At 39.3% G+C, this 22552-nt stretch overlaps 2 protein-coding genes across 4 annotated transcripts in view; one reads left to right on the top strand and one right to left on the bottom strand.

Annotated features, from left to right (window-relative positions):
• The window catches only part of LOC146451117 (uncharacterized), a 114156-nt gene extending 106106 nt beyond the window's left edge, over window positions 1-8050 (bottom strand). For both annotated transcript variants that reach the window (XM_085099542.1, XM_085099541.1), the window contains exons 1-2: window positions 7682-8050; window positions 430-515 (exon numbers count right to left, since the gene is read on the bottom strand). In XM_085099542.1, the coding sequence (XP_084955668.1) occupies window positions 430-515; window positions 7682-7904 (309 nt within the window). In that variant the 5' untranslated portion in view covers window positions 7905-8050. The remainder of the gene's footprint in view (window positions 1-429; window positions 516-7681) is intronic.
• A 110-nt stretch (window positions 8051-8160) lies between these two features.
• On the top strand, window positions 8161-21693 carry LOC146451116 (uncharacterized). Of its 2 annotated transcripts, XM_085099545.1 has the most exons (7): window positions 8161-8551; window positions 11068-11153; window positions 12203-13169; window positions 14449-15336; window positions 15905-16111; window positions 19417-19684; window positions 21152-21693. In XM_085099545.1, the coding sequence occupies exons 1-7, from the start codon at window positions 8302-8304 to the stop codon at window positions 21219-21221; spliced, it is 2736 nt and encodes a 911-aa protein (XP_084955671.1). In that variant the 5' UTR covers window positions 8161-8301; the 3' UTR covers window positions 21222-21693. The 2 variants fall into 2 exon arrangements, with proteins under 2 accessions (XP_084955671.1, XP_084955672.1); XM_085099546.1 differs by lacking the exon at window positions 11068-11153 and having other exon boundaries at window positions 8444-8551.
• The last annotated feature ends 859 nt before the right edge of the window (window positions 21694-22552 follow it).

The following is a 22552-nucleotide window of genomic DNA, read 5'->3' as shown; positions in this document are numbered from 1 at the left end:
CAACAAAAAAACAAGAAAAACTTATCTTGCACTGTTAACGAGAATCAACACACAGATTCCAAAAAAAAGAAGTAGTCAAAATATAACGATGGGGATGACTCATCATGAACTAGTCTTCTCCAATTTTATCTGTGTAAGCGAAAAACTTGTTCTTGATGGTATATTGTGTACCCTTCTACTACTGTAATCAGTTTCAGACTATTTTACCTTGAGGGAGTTAGGTCGCAATTGGGACGAAAGTTCTGTTTCTTCGGCTCCTGTCACACCACCCAACCCTACTTACTTTTTTATTTGCCATTAGTCAATTCTGTTGTAATCGCTTATTATCATTGCAATTGTTGTGGCGAAAGCGCTAAATGAACGTACGGTGATGTCACTTCCGAAGGTAAAAAAGAAATTGTATATAGTCCATTGTTTTCTTAAGATTACCTCAGGGGACTCTTTTGGAATGAACCTGTCAAGTTTTAATTCTGATCCTTCAAGTGTTTGAGAATGGTTCAGGACTCTCTCTGCGACTATGCGAGGAACAAGAAAAGACAACAATAAAAAAAATTAATCAATCTTTATCATATGTTACCAGATTTTTTAGCTAATTACACTGGACCGCAAGTAGCGAAAGCTAATCGAGGCGGGCAGTGAGAGAGAAAAAGAATTATACAGTACATTAAAGAGAAATGTACACCAGAAGAAATGAAGCAGTACAATAAAAGAGATCGAAAGTAATTACATTTTATAAAAGAAATAAATGCATCAGATATATGTCTAGGATTATAAATCAGCAGCTTTGAGAAAAGAAGTAGCTATTAATTCTTAATATTGAGATGGTTTGGAAATCAGAGTAGGCGTGTGAACACAGGCTCCCTCAAGTAACGAGAACCTTAAGTAGAACATGGTGCAGTGTTATCTTAAAATCACGTTTTTACAGTTTTCGCATTTGCGGTGGAATACTGTAATTGTTGGATCTAACACCTGATTGTTATAGTGGCCTCAATTAGTATTCCCCCAGGCCTGTTTTTGCGCCGGAACCTAGGTTAATAATTTGCATTTTGCAAGTGACACTTTGATGAAATGACATTTTCTGTTTTTTATACGTTGAACTTTCAACGAGACGCTGTTCGCGTAGTTATCCGCAGTTAATGCAGTCTGCTAGCAATTTCCGCTAGAAGTTTCGTCTAAACGCGCCACAACAATGTAAGTGTGCTGTATTTTCGATCGGTTTCATCGGTTTTTTTACCTTATAGTTTGTACATTTTGTAAGTTAACTTTGTTTGTATGTTTCAGTTTAAACCTTCTTCACCTCGTCACTAACACTGTTAAGCTGCAACGCTCAGCCCTCCCGGGCAGCACGACAAAGTGAAAAGAGTTTAAAATAAATTGTGTCAATTAGAAGTATTCGCATCCGGTGGTTACAGTAATGTTCCATACCTTAGCTTTAACTCTAGAGATGAAAAGCTTTTTAAATAACCTGTTCAGAACTGTTTGGTGTAAAAATTGTTATTGGATGAAAATCAGGTGCATTAATGTTTTTATTGTATTTGAACAAGTGAATAGAGGGGAGATGTTGGGCGGAGTAAGTTTATTAGACACATCGTGCATAGTGGTGAAGACTGTTTTGAGATAGAGCATATTCACAGGGATGATTTTTGCTTGAACAAATAGATGAATACTATGAGCTCGAGCTCTGCTGGGTGTAAAATGAATCAACCGAAGAACCCTGTTAGCAAAATTAAGATTTTTCAAGATGCATTTGGGCGACTTGACCCCATACAACTATACTATACGACAAAAAGGGAGGATCAAAGACAGGTAAATATGTTATAAAGTAGAGGTTGGAACAAACTGCCTTAGTCATGCAATGATTCCTAACGATTTACTGGTTTTCGAAGTAATATAACCAATATGATATTTGACTCAATTATTTCACTTTAGTACTTTAGCTACTCTCCTATCTGAAGAAATGAACGAGTTTGTATTATAGTCAAACATACAGAAGTTTACCTGACGATCAATATTCTTTTCATAAGGGCGGAAAATGACAAAACTTGATTTCTCAATGTTTTAAGATCATTTAGTTGCAGTTAGCCAATTGCGTAAACCAAATAAGTATTGTCAGCCAATAGACAGAACCCTGAAGAGCACCACAAAGAGCTTGTTCAGGTTTAGAAATATTATACCTACTTGAGTTGTTTGAATTCGTCCAGATAAATAAAAGGAGAACCACTTACTGTGACTGATCCCCCTAAAAACATACTGTTCCAACTTGAAGGTATGCAATATTAAAATAGAATGCTCAACATTGCCGAACGCCTCTTTTTGAGTCAATAAGCCGAGAACCCTCAAAGGATTCAGTAACCGTGTGGAAGATTGCTAATTCAAAGTCTACGGCGAAGAGAGTGGTGGGGGCAGGGGGGGCTGGCAGCTACCTTTGATCTTGCCGCTTTTCGGAAAGTGATGATCGCCCCAGTAAAGAAATCTGTCAATCATTCGAAAACCGTAACGAGCATGCGCGAAATGCGAAAGATTCATCGATTCATGCGAGATTCACGCCATTTTGTCCGTGGCGACTCGACGGTGGAAACGCAGTCGTATTTAGTTATTGTTTATTTACTTTTAGCATGTTTTTTTGCGGTAGTACGAAGTTTGAACACTACGATTAATCGAGACCGCTGGAATGAGGTGCCAGCTTTGTTTTAGGTTAGTAGAGCCGTCAGCATTTGAAATTACGAGCGACATGTTCTCAGCTGAGCTGAGATTTTACCAGCGAGTGTATGTGGTGAAGAATATGATTTGTAATGTAGCGAACGAACGATTATGGTTTTTGTCGTCTCAGGAAGATATTGATCGTCGAAAAAATAGTAGATCTCAATTTCGATTCTTGCTCAGTTCTGAAGAAACTAGAAGCCACCGCGCAGTGTTTCACGACTGTCATCGCGAAAACCCAGAATGTAAGCTTAATTATTTCTAAAGATCGGCTTGGAACTTTAATGTAAACTTATTAAAAGTATTTGTTCCACATTTTATGTGTATTAATTGTTGAAAGCGTAGTTATGAATGAAACAGCATGTTTATTTTATGGAAATTCTCCCTCTGTCTAAATGTTGCGTGACGACAGTTATTCCTGTAAGTTTAATGTTAATGCACAAATGGGTTAAATGCATACACAAGGAAAACGGCTTGAGTCCTTAAGAAATTTTTAGATAAGAAAATTTTGCAACTGGAAAGGACAGCTTATAAAGATCTTAGAAGAAGATTGCTTAACATTATTGTGAATAGAGCTACCAGGTTTGTATGAGCAGTTGCAAGGGTGTTTGTCTCTTGTCTGTACAGGGAGATTAACTTACGTGAAAAGACATTCAGGTCCTTATTCTCTTGTGCAAAAAATTGGGAAGTTGAGTTCAGTAATACCGGGTGAACAAATATGTACTGATACACCGAGATCCTGCAGATTTAAAACCACATGCATGTGCAGAAACCTTGGAAGGTACATGTAAATATTATTGTCTTACCTGTCACCCTTACAGATGTCCATGTCCACCTCTATGGGTATGGTGGTTTTCCCCCATTGATGGATGTCAAAATGGGGCTACTGAGAACACACCCTAAAGCCTAACTGCAAGGGAGATACAGTACCAAATAGATCCCGGAATGGCAAATCAACCATGGTTTTTCTATGTATGCAACAGCCATTTCGAAGAAGACAATCTAAATTATCACCCCTTGATTACTGAAGTGTTTCTAGCAACTCGACGATTAACCCAGCTGACCACATTACTATGCAGTATAATTATATCATCAGCACATGACAATATACATCAGAACTGTAACATATTGCAATATTGTTTAATTGGTACATATTGTGTAACATAGTCAAGTGTAATAATTTAGCATATTGTAAATTATGCAATTACTGCACATTTTCACACACTTGCACAGCTAGTGTAATGACTGGCTGGAGTATTGCTGCGCCCTGCCTCTTTATGTTTCAGTTCTCACCCCAGAGGTATGATAGACAAAATCTAAAATAATGAAAGATAACTTCACCTCTTTCTTTAAAATGATGACATTCATTACCAAACATACATACTGAATTCAAAAGTCAATATTTGTGGCTCACTTGGCGAAGTTGAAGAGCAAAGTGCTGCTAACATCACCTCTCAACGTTTCACCATTTAGAAGAGATTGAAAAAGAAAAATCTGTTGTTGAGAATATGATAGTAACATTTTAACTTAAGCAAAACAGGAAATTAGATCACCAGAACCTCCACAGTTTGTTGACTCCCAGTATGTAGTTGCTGTAAAGGGAGGAAATTCTACAGTGTACATAAATGAACAAAATAGGGAAGGTTACGATAAAGTGGAATGGAGGAAGTCTTACTACCTCTCGCGAGTGTCAATTTCTACAGAAGCAGGTCTAGCCCTGAGAACTATGTGTCAGATCCAAATACAGCCAACTCTCTTGTAAGTGACCACCCCTTGGTGCACGACAAAGTGGTCGCTTTCAGGAGGTGGTCGCTTACGGGAAAGATCAACAAAATAAGCCTAATGCTGGACTGATAAATTAATTACCAAAACATATTACCCTAGCAGCTAAAATTAGGCAAATGGAAACTAATTTATTTGATTTTTTCACATCTATTCATTCTTCTGACGAAACTTTGTGTAACATTTTAGAACAGATCACTGAAACTATTCCCATTTACCTACAGATCTAATTATAGTAATCTTCTCTGTCTGTAAACTGTCAGTTGTCCGGGGTAGCGTCATTAACAATTGAACTTTTGTTTACTTCTGAGTAATTATTTACTCAGATCATACCCGAATATGTTGGGTGGTCGCTTACCGGAAACAGAAAACAAAAGAATATGTCAAATTACTGGCCTAAAAAGTGGTCGCGGTCCCTTAGAAATTTGAGTGGTCGTCGCTTACGAGAGAGCTCTTGAAACAGTATACGAAGTGGTCGCTTACGGGAGGTGGTGGCTTACGAGAAGTGTTCGCTTTGAGAGAGTTGACTGTACTGATCCTCTCCGGGGTCAGCTAGTCGTTGGTTGCAGTATTGTGTGGTTCCAGAAAATATCCATACCCCCCCCACGGAGGATCACAGAAATTCCGAGGGGGAGGGGGGTCTGAAAGCGCTAAATTTCCGAGGGGTTAGGGGGTTACACGAACAGTTTACTTTCCAGGGGGTTCGAAATCGTTTTGAAAATGTGCAAATCAAAAAATACTTACGTGCTTATTCGATTGCCAAAACAGTTGAAACTTTGACAAGCAGAAATAATGAATGATTCCTTTTCATATTTTTCCGTTATTGTTTCGACTTCGGATATGGAAGACAGCGCTTCTGAGCAGCATGTTGCAGATATTGATTCGATATGGATTACAAACAAACAAAATGGCCGACCACAAAGTTGTCCCCAGTCCCCTCGCATTAGATGTGAAGCGAGGTAAAGTGCACTTCCGTTCACTGTTCATTCCCGCAAAATTCAATAAAAGTAATTATACCTTTTTCCTAGCGTTATTCAAATGATGTGCCTGCAAACAGGCTCCCTAGTGAAAGTGTGTGAAAAGAAATAGAGCGACTGTTACTTGTATCAAAGCGGAAATACATGTACGCGAAGAAAAAACATGTTCTAATTCAGTAATTGGCTTATCATCAAACGTTGCATGTTTGCGTGTCAAATTCCAAAGTTTGAATCAGCTTTTCACACGAACGATAGCGGAAGATTACTATCGATAAACAAAGTTTTTTATTCTGCGACAGTAAAAAGGCGCGACATTTCCGTATTTAACGGGCCAAACGTGGCGCTAATTAGGGTAGCTGTCTCAGCCTTCTGTAGAATTATTTATTTCCGATAAATCATTCCGCTTAAAAAAAAATATCGCAAAACCTTTGCGGGTGTACGCGTAAAAAGCCTTTGCTCTATGAAATCTCAAAATACTCTGTGATCACTCGTGCGACACATGGTTTGAATTTGACAGACCGCGTGAGGTGAGTTAGCGCGCGGGTAGAGTAATTTGATATGTTGAGTTGACAATGCATAAATTGAAAAGTCAACCGTGTAAAACATCTGGAAATTGCTTAAACGCCTTACCTTCAGTCTTTTTTTTATTCCTGAGTGAAAGTCTCCTTTAATGATTGAATCTAGTGATGAGCTTTCATGAGATACATTTTAGGCTTCGTTTGCTTGTTAATTAACACTTCAATATTAACAGGTCCTATTTGCATATTGTCTAGACTTTTCCGTGTTCATTTTAGGGAGAATTCTGAAAGTTCATCACACAGCTCTGACGCCTCATAGCCCAACAAGTTTATTCTGAACCTAACAAATATGTTTTTTTTGATATATTTTCAATGCACTATAAAAATTAGTATCGAATGTGATGAGGGCAAGTTAAATGTTCATATTTAAAAGTTTACCGTGATAAAATATTTATTCTGCGATTAATACGTTTTTTAAAATCTACGTGTACACTTAACGGTTGGAGATTTATAAAAGGAGCAAGGTGATAGAATAAAAAGAAATAACTTAATTTTTGCATTTATTCGTTTATGGAATTTTCCAGGGGGTATGGGGACCATGTGGCAAAATCGAGGAATTTCCGAGGGGGTGGGGGGTGTCCGGCGAGACCCTCTGGAACGGAAATTCATGGGGGGTGGGGGGTCAAATTGAAAAAATCCTCCGTGGGGGGGGTATGGATATTTTCTGGAACCACACATTTTCGTTTTTCGCTCCAGAATTTGCATCCGTGATCCCACTTGATGACCAAACGTCAGGTAAAAAAGCGACCGAAACCTTCCTATAATGTTTGGACGTCGAATAGCCAAATTGTTTGCGAATCCGCACAGACGCGCTTTCACATGAAATTGCCGCCATGTTTGTTTATCAAAAAATCAGTACCTAGTCTCGCTCGGCCAAATTTCTTAACTGGGGCGATCATGCAAACTCGGATCCAGGCCTCGCTGCTGGCCCCCCCTGGGTGGGGGATTACATATAGCAAATGCCTTTCAACCCCTACCCCCCCCCCCCTCTTCCACTCACTCACTCACTCCTCGCTGCTCATCGAATCCAAGATTTTAAATCTGAGGGTAAATAAAGATTGATGATGATGATGATGAAAGTTGTGTCCGGCGCTAATCATTAGTCTCGCATCAACTCACTGGTACGCCTGGTGCACACTGGCAACATAATGACAAAACGACATAAAGAAAAAAACATTTTTTTTTGTCGTTATACTTGTGTCACTATGTTTCTTCTACATCATTATGTTATGTTGTTCAAACTTGTGACATAAAACATCGACATAAATTTTCATCTGCATTTGCGTAACTTCGCCCTCATGTCGTTATGTTTCTAGTGTGAACCAGGCTTAAACATCAGTTAACTAATGTTAATAGGGATGTAATAAAATAACACCTTGTTAGCTAAAGAATCCGAACAGATGCTTAACCGCCGGCTGACACAAATTTGCCCTCAAAAAGGCAATAAAAGTATCCAGAAATTTCTAAGTGTTCTCATTGCATGCCGCTGATAAAACAAAAAGAAAGCAAGTTCTGTTCTGGCGGACCACTTCACAATAAAGCCGGAAGTAAGCTTTAGCTAAAACCTAACCCATCACAATGCAATTCTCCAAAGTAAAATTGGACCAGATAACAGAAAACACACAATAAGATCAACTGACAAACCTTCACTGCTTTCAAAAGTGATGACAGCCGTTCCTTTCTCGGGAATGTGTACGTGATCGACCTCTCCTCCGCCATTCTTTTGCCGCTGAAAATGAATAACAATGCTATCAGCTGCAGCGTTTGGTGGAATATTCTGAACTACTACACTCCGTTCCGCTTGGTCTTTGGTAAGAACCTTCGTTTTGGGACCATACGACACAATCTTGTCTAACAAACCGGTCATTTTGGGAGAAAGCGCCCTGAAAATGGATGAGGCTCCCAAATTAAACGACAGGAGCGATTGCGACGGCAGCTAGTTCCGAGAAAAACAAAGGCGTAGGACTGGAACCAAATCACGGGTTGCCACGGAAAATGATCTGCCTGAGCTTCCGTTTTTCTCTTCGATTTCTGTGCGCTTTGCTACTGCCCCTTGGTTTTCAAAAGTCGTGAAAAATATTAGTTTCTTAGTTTTTTTCATAGTAAGTACTATACAGGAAAAGACTTTGCGTTACTGCAATTTCTATTTTCGTGTCTTTCAACAACCGGGGATTCCCGGAAAAGGCTACGTCATTTCCTCTTTTAATTTCGGTTTCTGGGAAAACCAGTTGTCGCATCTCATTTCACCTCAAGCTTCCACTACTATGGCTGCTAAAGGCTGTGAGACCGAGAGAATTGCGGCTGGTTCAGTGGTTGTTCGAACATTCGATGAGATTTGTGACATCAACCCGACAAGTTTTTCCCGAAGTATACATGTAACGGGCCTCAAAGCGTCAACAACACCAGAAGATCTAATTATTCATTTCCAGCGTAAGAAGAATGGCGGTGGCGATATCGAAAGCGTTGCAGTCAGTAAAAGAGGAATTGCAGTTATAACTTTCGATAAACCTGAAGGTGAGATAGGTTATTATGTTCAGTTTCTGGCAAACTGACGCAGATGTTATGAAACGTGGCTTTCATTATAGGAAATGACGGCCTTGTTGATTTGAATATTTAATTTCAAGGCCCCACAGATCGTTTTTGTTTCGCTTTCGAAATGTGATGAACGTTTTCGTTGGTACAGACTTTGTTAAGCAGTATACATATCCATGGGTTACATCTACGAAAACAATTAATGCACTATTTAATGTGATGCAGTGGATATCAAGTCTATAAAAGTCTAAGCTTTCAGCAAGTTGTTAACATCAGTCTGAGCAGATGTAAATAATAGCACAGTTCTCAAGCGTGACCAAGCAAGTCGATTAAATCCATGAACGAAGGTTTTTGTGATCTTTTATCGATTGTCATCGATTTCCAATATCAATCGATGGCTTAACTGGTATCGATTGGTTGCACACGGTTTTCCTGCTTCAAATTGTTCGAGTTAACGGGAACCGTAGGAGCTCACCAACTAGAAGAAAATGTATCTAAAGGAAAAAAAATCGTGGAGTTCGGATTGGAAGTGGCCGAGCTTTCAAAGCGCTTCCGCGTAAGGAACTTGCCAACAACACTAGTAGAAGTTGTTGCAGAACAATGGCATAAGAACCAACTCCCTGAACCAATCTATTAAAGAAATTCTATCTAACGGAACAAAATCATGAAGCTCGGATTGAAGGCGTTTGAGCTTCCTACGATCGTTTATCTTTCAAATCGCTTCCGCGTTCTCCCCTTCTCTTTGAAGCTGTAAAAAGCTCACCAAAGTTTTCTAAAAAATGATGGTGTTTTAAAATATCTTTGGACTATGCATCTTACAGAGAGTTGAACTTCTTGCGTACTTGACTTAAGTTTTCTTCCAGCCCGCCACTTATTTAAAGGTTTTTATAATGGTTTTGGCGAGTGGCAAATAGTGTGCGCGTGTACGTAACAAGTAAACTGACTTTCTGATCTTCGTGTTTTGCCAATCAGTGAGCAGGTTTTGTGTGACTATCAATTGGTCATCGATTTATCAATTAACTAACTTTATCGATTGACATCTCAATGCTTTCAGAAATGAATTCATCACACTGAATTTGCTAAAATGCGGAGTTTCGCAGACTTATACTCAAACTGGAGGAATTGAATAATTAAATAATAAATTGCTGCATATTCACCTTCACTCTATAAACTACTTCTTCACTTCAATTTTTCACTGGCTATTTAGTTTTGTTTGTCTACTCGGTATATATAATATTTTCTGTTCCATTTTTTTTTATTATCGTCACGCTGTAATTAGCTATACTTTTTACTTTCTTGTCACTTATTGTAATTAGTTATATATATGCCCTACATTTATTGTCACGTTGTTAAATTAGCTATAGTCTTGATACTATTGTATCCTTCTTGCATAAATTTATTTCACACTCAGTAGCTGATTCTGTTATTTGTACTGAAGATGAATGGCGTTAATTTCATTCGAAACAAATGCAAGTCAAAAAAAAGTCGTGACCTTCTTGAGAATTCTTCCTGCCTGCTGGTTCTATATATATTTGGTAATTAAATGACTATAGTAAGTCCATGGCGTGTTGGCTGAGCGGGTTGCCCGCCGGCCATACATTTCTTTGTAAAAATCTTAAACTTCGCAACATCTGTATAGCTCGAGTTTGAAGCAGATATCTATAGAACACTGTTTTGGTAAATTCATTGTCGCCAATCTATTCGAAAACTCGCTTTTGGGAACTTATCATATTTTTAAAATTTCAATAGCTTACTTTCTTTACGCTTCACAGAGAAACTGACAGTTCATGAGAGTTGTTACACAATAACGGGGAATTCAGACGTAAACATAGTTTAATTGTTATCAGAAGCAATGATTTAATTGTCACGTCATATTGCCAGCACAGCTGGCAGTGTGACACTGTGTATTGTTTAAGAGATAATATACAAACAGGAAATCTTGAAAACAGTAATCAGTAAACATGATTAAAGCACCGCAAAATTGTTGGTAAATCTTTGCAGTTTACACCTCATATAGAAATCTTAAATTGCAAGTATTAGATTCATTTAAGTCAACTTGGGAATATTGTGCTGCAAATGTACAGTACATTTCCAACCTTAAGTTCTCCCTTACTGGTTAAAGAAATACATATGCGGCACGTTCGCTCTGTTGTTCGGATATATGATTTGCCTCTTTATACGATATTAACCGGCTATTGTATCAAATTGTATCTGAACATTTCATTGTTATGTAACATGTAGTGATTGCAGTGCACAATTAATGTAATCAACGCAGATATTGATTATAGATTTCCAAATACCATTAGCTTTCTAAACATGTAAAAGGGAATGTAATGCATGTTTAAAAACATTCTTTTCGTATTAAACTGTGTGGCAACTGTTAAAAAAGTACTCTTTGTTTCAACATCCATCAGACCTCTGGTCAGCGATATCTTCGCTTCTCACTGCAATATGTTCGCTACTCACTGCGATTATTATCTTTTCTTGTCTTGTTCTAGTCGTTACAACAGTTCTGCAGAAAAAACAGGCCTTTGGTGAAGAAGATACTTTAACTGTAAAACCATATTTGGACACCGTACGCGAGGTATCTATGTTTTCTCATAATAGTTGACAGTTGTTTCAAAGAATATCGAGCTCTAGGTAAGGGGTGGGGGAGGAGGGGAGGGTACTCCCTCACAAAACCTATACGAGTATGTGCCAGTTCTTGAAAAAAAGAAATTCGTTTCTATCAAAAGCTTAATCATCCTTTGTACATACCCAAACCTTGAATTTGAAATTTTTACTTAGGCAAGTGCCTTGGTTGCCTCTTTGAATACTGGCTACGGGTCTGACTTTGTATATTTTTATACTCCTAACTGAAAACGGTTGAAAAATTGGTGGCGAGGGAGGGGAAATACTAACATTTCAAATAAACATATGTCTCTTCGGTGAACTAAAAAGCTGGACCGCATCATCGTGATAAACCGACGTAATATTTGGTGAAACTCCTTGCATCAGGGTTTAAAGTCTCCTTTCTTTTTCATCAGTTGGAACAAAAGAAACGGAAGAGGAAAATTAAAATAGGATAAAAAGAAAAACTCAGTGAGGAGTGTTTAACGTAATGTTTTGAAAGGAAACTACCGCCGTATATCTAAGGTTTACTGACATTTAAAGATGGCCATGTACAGAAGCTAATGCCGATGTCAATGTCAAGAACAACTGCGTACGTAATAGTTGTCCACGAGTCGCAACTTTCCATATAGCACACAGCTCTTTAGAACTTCTAATTTCGTTGGACCTGGATATCAAACAACTCGATTGTTTCAGTGTTAGGGTCCATTGTTTCTGTTGTTTATTAATTGATCCGCTATTTTTTTCCAGCCAATCATACGAGCGCTCCAACTTTTCGTTACACCCACGATCCATGACCCACACCCAAGACCCTCGCTTTATGCACACGTGACCTAGTGAGTATTGCGTTACCTAGCAATGCTTCCATGTATCACATGAAGCTCATTACCTCGTTTGTGAAATCTTTCCACTCTCATGTTTCACTGGTGGAAGAGAGGGAGAGACTAACGTTAAACTTATTATATTCCTTAAAACCGTTAACATATTCTAGTAAATTACATGAATGCCTCACCTCTGTTTCAGGTCTTTGATGTGGTATCAGCAGAACTTTGCTTGAAATTTGTGGAATCCATTTCTCGCGAACAAACCCAAAATCTATTGACAGATATCGCTGCCAAAACCGGTGTCAAGTGGATTGATTCAGCCGAAACATTTAGTTTGTCAGGAACCTTCAAACAAGTGGAGGAGTCCCGCGCCTTGTTACAGCAGGGTATACATCAATCTAATGGCGTAGTGGTAGTCGATAAAGTGATGGGGGAAGCAATGCCATCTCAGCGTCGAGAAGAAAGTGGATCCCGGCTCGATGGCAAGGCTGAAAAGGAAGGGGAGGCTAACCAAGGCAGCTCCATGTTGGAAGCCGCAATTGAGGCAATTTGCCCTGAAGAAAAAATCAAAGAAACACGCAGTGACCACACGCCCTCTTTCTCGTCCGATTTTCCTGAAATTCAGAACTTTGAGATTGAACCCAAGATTGTGAAAGCGTTCTTCAAATCGCACAAAAACAAACTTGATGACATCGAAGCCAAACACAAAGTAGAAATACCCAGAAAACCTCAAGGAACAAAAATCAGCTTGAAGCCAGGAGAGGGATGCAGTGCTGATGAATATGAGCAGGCGTGCAACCGCTTTATCAATCTGTACCAGAAAATGTACCAACTCGTAAAAATGGAGCGTTTTTCGCTTAAAAGTGAGAAGTTTGTCGTCCATTCTCGTAAAGCAATCTCTGAGGTTGAAAAAAAAATTCCAATATGTATAGAACTGGGTAAGGATCGAAAGCACTGGGAGATGTACGGTGAAGCAAGCCACATCGAGGAGGCCCTAAAATTCCTGGAGCAGGAAGGAGTGGAAATAAAGATGGAAACCGAAATGGCCATGGATGAGGATGGGAGGCGCAATAAAACAAAAGGTTATGAAGAGAATATGGATGTGGATTCACCAGAGTACCACAGAGATGCCATATCTCCTGGCAACCAGCTATTGACCCACTTCGGTTAGTGTATAGCGTGTGCAAGCTTTTAGATAGCAGAACTGAAAATAATCGAAACAGAAATAAGGGCATGGAGTATTCCATCTTTCCAATTCCAGTGCGTTTTATTTTCGCGTTTACTTGTTCAGTATTTCGTATTAAATTTTAGTCCATAATTATTTATTAAAAGCTCAAAATTAATCGCCGGTCTCACAATTTTGTAATACAGGCTGTATCGCGACGTTTCGACTGCAGGTCTTCATCAGGCGACAATGTCGACATGCACTGTATCAATATAAGTAGCATCGTAGTTGCCGTTGATTGATGCATTTCGATCCTCGCTTTGGTTGTGAGTTGTTTGTGATTGAAGGGTTTCCATCCTTCTTGTTGAGACTATAGGCTGTTCCCATGGGAATCCGCTGTGGTTACGATCGGCTGTTGTGCTGTTTGATGGTGGGCATCCATGCTTCCGGAATTTCAATTTCATTATTCCTATTGACATCGTTACGTAATATATCAAACACGAGACACAGTGTTTCATCACATATCAAACACCGAAAAGAGAGTTGAAATTACGACGCGTAGCGGAGTATTTTTGACGAACTTCGAGGTTTTTGATATTGTGATGAAACACTGTGACGAGTGTTTGATATAACTTCTCAAACAAACTGATTTTGGAGGAGAAATTAACGATGCAAAAACGAGGAGTTTTTCATCAGATATCCAAACACGTCACGGTGCATGATTTCCTTTGTCTTTGGCTTTTGGATTATTAATGAGTTTGAGAAAGTGAAGTCTTACATAAATTACCTCTTAAACCCTGCTGGCGTATAAATGTCGGTCGCGGTCAATACTTTCTTGTTTCAGTGCGTTTGTCTTGTTGTTGTAAGCAAGGGCGCGGAGCCTTTGATACCCCTTTGGTTTATGGCAGAAACGCGGTAGATTTTATTTTAGACGCAGGTTTTTTTCTGTTTGTTTCTTGATTTTAATGATGCTTTTCGTAAACGAATATGAATATGCGTTAGAAAGAAGAACTCATGATAAGTCGCTGGGGTTCTGGCAGGTGATACAACAAAATCTCCCAGTCACTATATATATTGATACACCGGCAGAAGACACCATCGCCGATGAAAACCAGTACTATAGTGGTTTGAACGTCATGAACGTTGAGAAACATTGTGTCACACTCACCCGGCTTGTGGGGCACAATCGTGAGACAAGTGCAAACTGTTTCTAAATTCTAATAAAGTACCCATGACTTCTCACTCCTACGAATGAACAACTCTATTTATTTTGCTTTCAGGGAAAGTAAAATTGTCTCTTTACAAGGGAGACATAACCACGGAAAAAGTTGATGTCATTGTAAATGCTGCTAACGGTGACCTCAAACACGTTGGAGGTGTAGCCAATGCCATTCTAAAAAAGGGGGGAAAAACGATCGAGGACGAGTCTCGGCGGATCATAAGAGAGCAAGGGCCGCTCAGAGATGGAGACGCAGTTGTCACAAAGTCAGGAAACCTGTCTTGTAAAGTGGTCGTCCATGCTGTTGGACCAATTTGGAATACCGTGGAAGCAAAGAAAAGCAAACAACTCCTTCGCCGTGCCTGTCTCAACAGCCTTTTGGAAACAGAGAAACTGAAAATGACCTCAATAGCATTACCAGCTATTGGTTCCGGCATTTATGGAATACCGAAAAACGTTTGCGCTCAAGTCATGTTTGATGCTGTAGACCAGTTTGTTAGACAAGGAGATCCAAAAAGCAAAACAGTCACTGATATTAGGATCGTGGACATAGATGACCCTACAGTGCAAGCTTTTGCAAAGGAGTTCATAGCCAGATTTGGTGATAACCAAGAGAGGAGAACACCGGGAGAGGGTTCCGCTACTTTGTCATTAGCTGGTACCGAGGGTGGAAGCTCTAAAGCACCAAATTCGAGGCCAAAGCGTGGTAAAAACAAAAACAGAAATGTGTCAGGCAGTGGTCGTCCAACAGGGAACCCACACGAACCCGCAAGGGAAGACCAACGTCATCGCACTTCAAGTTCAGCTGCAGATAACGACCATCCTTTGAGTGGATCTTCCCCACCTTCTTTTACATCGTACAGCACCGCTGTTAAGGGAGGTAAGGGTGGTAACGATGGAAAGTCGTCCAAAGGCGCTGGTGGAAGCAAGTCAGAAGAGAAGGAGGAAGGTAAGATGACGGCTTATTAGCACAGTTATTGGAGCAGGTCATGAAATTTAGGCTGAACCTCTACGAACAGATGTAGGCTTTCATGTTTAATGGACCTTTGTTCACTGAAACTGATCTGAATAAACTCTTTAACATATGCAATTCCACACCAATAGATGTCCAGCTTCAATCTTATTAACTATTCACTTCATTTCCGATAAATTGCCAAAGAATTCGTCTTTACTCTTTCCATCGTAACTTTATTTCTTTGTTGTTTTTTGGGGTTATTTAAATCATACCGCGTATTCCTCATAGCGTCAATTCGCGCAGTAGTTTATATTCATCGACGAATTTGGGTGAAAACTTTTACTGGCTGTCACATTTGCGCGAATAGAAGTTGTCTTAAACTGAAAAATATTGACCAAGAGTTATTGCTATGTTTTGGCGAGTCTAAAAACTCCCCCATGTCGTGTACAGCGTTTCCCAGACAGTGTAGTTAGAATTTTTTCTTCCTTGAAGTAGCGTACCTGGGCGTTCGAGTTTAACCGGGTAGTTTTCTGATTCAGTGTTGTTTTTCTTTTCTTGTTAGAAAACTGTCCTATTTGTCTTGATGCTATGACCAATCCACGAGCTTTAAAGTGTAAGCACTCGTTCTGTTCCGCCTGTCTGCAAACAGCCTTAGAAACAAACAACAAGTGTCCAGTATGTCAAGAACCACAAGGTGCTCTTCAAGGAAACCAGCCTAGGGGAGAGATGAGTTTTCGCTATGACCAATATAGTGTCCCAGGTTATGAAGGTAATGTTTAATGAACTTTGAAAGTAAGTTTGCGAATCACTCTTATCAGAACTAAGTTTAAGAAGAAAAAGAAATACAAACCCAAACACACATGGTCATTCATAACAGAACCAAATGACATCGCGCAACCCACAAATCATTAACCAGCTGAAGCCTACCACAGGGAGGCAAACGAAGATTGGTTTTGGCTTTCCACATAATTGTTTTAAATCTGCGCTTTTCCTCATTTAGTTTACACGATTGAGGTATTATCTTGTGCACTTTGTAGCGCAATGTCAAGTGCAGTGTGTGCTTTAACAATAAATAACATGGTGAACTGAAGTTGGTTCCCGTGTGAACAGGGATTTGCAACTTTGTGTTCCACAGTTTACAGGTAACACCACAGGAGCAAACACACGGGGGTTTTCTTAAAAAACAAGGAAAAAAAAAACAGCAAACAAAAATAAAATAAAGATGGTGGTGATGGTGCCGATGATAATCATGATGATCATAATTTCGGAGGCTCAATCAAGGAGTCGCACCATATAGCTAAGTGATAAGAACACTCGACTGGTGTACGGAAGGGCATGGGTTTGACTTTCGTCTTGGTCGTGATATGCTAAGTATAGTTTACTTTATCAATCCTGCCCTTGTTATAGGAAATTTGAGGATAGGGGGTAGAGTAAAATTTCGGTTACCCTCTTTGATTATCCCTAGCGCCGTGCTGTCGCCAAAATGTTTAAAGCTATCAACAGCGAAAATTTCTTTGTACTTTGCACAGCCGACTATTAGGCTTGTACTGCGCAAGCAAAGAAATCTTTAGTGCTTCATGTTTCATCAGGGCTTTCAAAAAATCGAAAACAGAAAGCCGCTCGTCCTACTTTTCTCGAGTTTGGAAAACTTGATGAAACAGTCGCACTCCTTTCAGAGATATTACATGGAAATTTTCTGGTGTTCGAATAGTCTAAAAAAATAGCCGCTTATATAAGTGATTTATAATGGAATTTTGGAGCGATTTTGCGGCGATTTTAAACGCGGTATCATATCTGCTGTCAGGTGAAATACTGGCGATTTGGAGGGAAATGTGATCGCGATTTTGTTGGGATAAGAGCAGGGCGCATGCGATGTCATGGAGGCTGCCTTTAGGGATCTCATCGACTTTGACGCGTTTGATAGTTACATCGCATACATTCTGCTCTAGTCGCATCAAAATCTCAATTTCCTCGTTGTTTTGTGTCTGTAGGTCTGAAGAACAAAATACCTGTGCTCGTTAGTCTCAATAATTAACCAATTAAGATCTTATTTTTAAGGAACTTGCTTAAATTTCAGGACATTTACCTATTTTAACTTGACCAATTTATGTATTCATTTTGCAACTCTAATCTTCCTACAAATTTGATATTCTTTTTTCATTGAATAATCGTACCCATATATAGCTATAACTTCAGGCATGCATTTTCTTTTGGCTTACCATATTGCAGAACAAATATACACTTTTTTTTTTATTTTCGCGATTAAACGCCCCCGTCTTTAACTTAAAATTCGGCAGTTTTGACCTGGCATTTTTTCGAGGCCGGCGTTTAATCGGCGTCCGGCGTTTATTAATGAAATGCGATTTTCAGCCATTTTTCTTGGTTGATTTATTATTACCGATCCTCGGAAACCTAGGGGCAGTTTGTCAGTGCTGGACGGTTTTGCCCGTGAGGGCAAATCTCTTATTTAGGCTAAACACGCACATGAGAGTCGCGCAGGCCTGTCAACCCCATTATGCCATGTTGATTGTTAACAGACAGGCCCCGTTTCATGTCGTGAAAGACACACTGTACATGAACTCCGTAAAAACAAAGACGAAAAACGTACTTCTTGCGGTGTATACAGCTTTATACAGTCTCCATAGTGAGTTATATGCTGCAAAACATATGCGCAGTTCTACGGAAACACTTATCCGCGAAAAAATGGCAGTTCATGTACAAAACTTAACGTTTTAGCCATCATAGAAAACACAGCGTCAAGCTTAGCTCTACCATGGATCGAACTCGCAGCCATCAGATTGGCTAAAACCAAGGAGCCAATTGAATTGCAGGGTTTTCGATCCGAACCATGGGTTTATAATTTTACAAGAGAGCGTGTTTGTTGAAATGATACCGAGAACTCATCTCTGTCATTTCTGAAGAATCGGCAACTGAAGAGATCCTCAAGATTAGGATCGAAACCGCGGTCTTGCCTGACCATTGCCTAAAATGCCACACAATTTACTAACGGCTGAAGGACTCGTAGCAGTCCCTGGCCAGAGCAACACAGAAGAATTGCCCCAAGGCGCAATCAAAACAAAGGAGGAAGATACTAAGCTCCCGCAACACAAACGTCACAGTTACAGAGCTTAGTGGAGCGACAACAAAACACACAGCCGTAACTTAAGCGGCCTTTCGCCCTCAATTTAACGTATTGCATAGCTTTCAAAGAAGCTACAATGCTTAAGAACGGATCAAGGGACAAATAACCGTGATAAGAAGCACAGCATCTTGCAACAAAAGCACATAGCCGGGCCCGGCAATCTGACAAAAGCTGCAAGATAATGTATAGTTATTACACGGTTCAAATCCTATCCTTACAACGATAAAAAGAGAGGCTATACTGTCACCAGACACACTGAAATGAGCCATATCAAGCCTGAAGTTAATGCCACAAACGGCATAAGAACGACAGTCGCTAAACAGAAACGTAACAACAAGACGGTCAAAATGACCTTTGAGATCAATTACAACACGTGCGACAGTTAAACACATGGCTTTGTTCATTGTCTATCGCGCAAATCCTCCAAACCATAGATGGCATTTAATAAGAAGAAAATCCAGCGCTAAAAGAAAATTTACAGGGAGCACCGCTCTTTTCATAGAGAAAAGGGTGTTCTTTGGAAGACATACCCGTGAGGGCAAAACTCTTATTTAGGCTAAACACGCACATGAGAGTCGCGCAGGCCTGTCAACCCCATTATGCCCTGTTCAGCAACTATCCCTTCTTTGTTAAGAACTATTAATCTTTTAACATACGATTTGTTCTCCGATTTTTCTGCCTCTTACTCATCCATAGTTTAAAATACCTGACCTAATTACATATGAAGCTCGTGGTTTCGTTTAGGTTTCCCCGCTATTTTTTTTTTTTTTTTTACTCCTGAGTCGAAAATCTGTACCCTGTACTGTGTTGTATTTTGTATTGTGTTTAGTATGGCAAAAATAACAAAAGTAAAATACGCACTACTGTACTGCATTGTATGTACTGTATCTTACCTGCACGGGCATATACTTCGATCTTCTCTATATTTACAGGCTATGGCACAATCACCATAAATTATTACTTTCCATCGGGAGTTCAAGGCCGCGAGCATCCACATCCTGGGCAGAGGTATGAAGGTACCTCACGCGATGCTTATCTTCCGAATACACATGAAGGACGAGAGGTGCTGCAGCTTCTTAGGAGAGCCTTTGACGCTCGATTGGTGTTTACTGTTGGTACTTCAAATACAACGGGGCGTTCAAATCAGATTACATGGAATGATATTCACCACAAGACTAGCGTCAGTGGAGGCCCTTATCGGTAAAATTCTATTCCATAAGATATATCATTATTCGAATTAGATTAGATTTAGATAGTCATTTTAGGATAAAAATTAGCGATTCAAAGTGACTTAATCAATCAATCAATCAATCAATCAATCAATCAATAATCAATCAGTCATTTATCTACCCACGTAACGTCTATGAACTAACAAAATCTCTTTCAAAATACGTGCGTGCATCTACAGGCTACCGAGATCTTGCCTCGCCTCTCTTTTCTTTACAAAAATTTTGATGTGTTCGTATGAGAAGGCGGGCTGGCCCGGTTACCGAGATCTCGGTAACCGAGCTGGAAATATTTCCCATATGAACTCTCCAGCCCGGATACCGTGGCTTGTAATGTCGCTGACAAGTCGGAACGCGGTTCCCCAGGTATTTTGGGAGCCGTTTGGACATTTTTCATCTCGGTAACCTGGATTAAATTTCCCATATAAACAGAAGACAATATTCGTCCCGCCCACCAGGCTCATACGAAGAGGACCTTAGTTACACAAAACAATTCAACTTTAAGGTCATAGATCATCTTGATGATATACAGTGTGAGGTGATAAAAAGTGAGCAATAAGTAACATATTTAGCATTGTAAGTTTGCACATGGTTAGCCATGTTAAATTCAAATTGACCGACAGGCTATGCAGAATGTTTTCAAACAGTTTAGTCAAAGTTTACTCCAAATCCCATTCCCAGTGCCAGAATCACACACAAAAAAAAGATCTTATTCGGAGGGGTAAAAAATGAGCTGAACATTTTTAATATCTTAATATATGTTTAAGCGGTTATCCTGATTCAGTCGCCCAAGCACATCCTGATTTACTGAATCTTACTCAGTCCACCTTATTTATAAGAGAATCACCTAAGTTATTGATTAAACAACCAGTGAGTTGTAAAATGTTTTCTTTTGTGTGGTGTTTGTTAGAGAGTAGCAGTTATTCAATTTCTTCAAAAAACATTAAATAAATCTATTTCGTGTGATACATGCATTTTAATCCACAGTGTTTCTGAAATAGAAAAAAAAAAGAAAGAAAAAATAGTGGAGTTTTACCTCCTTGGAATCGCTTTTTTATGGACACTAAGGCCCAGGTCGAAAGTCGAACTTCACACGAGACGAACTAAACTACTTTTTGGGTCGACTCAAATGGGTAAAGTTCGACCGTTTCGGTCGACGAGATTTCACATGAATAACTTTATTCATTAAGTTCTTTTCATGAAAAGATCGACGTTTGTTCCACAGTCGATCTTCTCCTTCTGAATGAAACAGATAGACGTGTTGGTCGATCCAAATTAAATCGGACGAACTCTGTTGAGTCAAACGTCGAGCTTATTATAAACTTAATTCGCTCAGTTTAGTTCGTCTCATAGAAAGTTCGGCGTTTGATCCGGGTGTTAGGTCTATCTCTTCGGTGTATGTATTACAGAGTTTGAACTGTGATTATATTCTTTCTTGTAGATTTGGATATCCCGACCCAGACTACCTGAAGCGAGTCAAAGAAGAGCTGGCTGCTAAAGGAATTCGCTGACTAAAGAAAATCTTCTGCGCAAGCTTCAACATTTATGGTGCTACCTTGCTTTGTATATATGTTTTACCTATTATAGTTTTTCTCCACGTGTTCAGAATGGACTACCACTCGGAGATCAGTTGTTTACTCGAACTTTAGCCTGTTTGGTATTCAATATTTTGCACTTCAATTTACGATATAGTTTAAGATTTTATGGCAACTAGTGTTCGGTGTTAACAGATCAAGTTATTTGTTACACTGGAAGGAGGAAAGTGCTCTCGTAGGTTTGAAATGGACAGGCATGTGGCATGGAGGAGACGAAATTTAAAATAGAAGCCGATTCTTTTTTAACAGAACTTAAGTTAACTTAGGTAAGTCGTGATTATACAATGAACATCTTAACTAGCAATAGAGACGAAAAATAGGATCAGCTAGTTAACAGTAAAGCTATATAGTACAGTTAAAGCATGGACGCATTTCCATAGGTCTATTACAGTCAACCCAGGTCACGCGTGAACGATATTTTTGAAATTTGAACGGAGTTTTGAAATTTACATGTCAGTTTTCAAAATCGCCAACGAGATTTCAGAGTTCCCGTATAAATTTCCCTAGCTTATTGACAGTATAAAGCTATGAATTTTTCTTTACATTTCAAAATTGAATATTTCAAGAATAACAATTGTTTCCCAAGTATTTTGAATCTTTTTTTCAGTAAATGCGTCTTTTTCAGAACGATTTCCAGAGAGATGTCCAACATTTCATTCGCACGTCGGACATTACAAAGAGAAATTCGAATGTTCATTTCATTCTTGGAATTACTGTTCACGCGTGACCTGGATTGACTGTAAAAGGTCCCCATGTGACACGATATAGCTTAGTAGTAGGTAACAGTTTGGACTAAGTTTTACGTAGATTTTTTTGTAAGAAAGTAACTACCATACATGTAACGTAAGTTGAAATACTTTTGCTATGGTATTCATTTGAACGAGCCTTGCGCGACAGTGGTGTTGTAATAAGGGGATGTATACTTGAACATCACCCAATAGAAGGCGGGACTACAAAGAAGCGCCGTAGTTATGCAGTTTAAGATCGCTCATAACGGTTTCCAGCACTAACACTTCAGTTTTAACTTCATCCATCATTACTACCACTCTTCATCAATGGATACTTAACAATGACAGTGTCAAACAAATGCTTAATTATTGTAAACAAGTTGTAGCTTTTTTCTCGACTTAATAGGTAGTCATAGCAACAACATATAAAGCGGCTGGCCTTAAGTGATCATAGAGCTCATAAACGAGCTCGGTGACCTCCATTTGTTATTATGGAACTGTTGTCATGTTCAGATGCAA

Source organism: Pavona decussata, unplaced genomic scaffold (assembly GCF_977016875.1).
Source record: "Pavona decussata unplaced genomic scaffold, jaPavDecu1.1 SCAFFOLD_396, whole genome shotgun sequence".
Taxonomy (NCBI): domain Eukaryota; kingdom Metazoa; phylum Cnidaria; class Anthozoa; order Scleractinia; family Agariciidae; genus Pavona; species Pavona decussata.
Note: the sequence above shows the minus strand (reverse complement) of the source record. Positions and strands in the feature narration are given on the sequence as shown.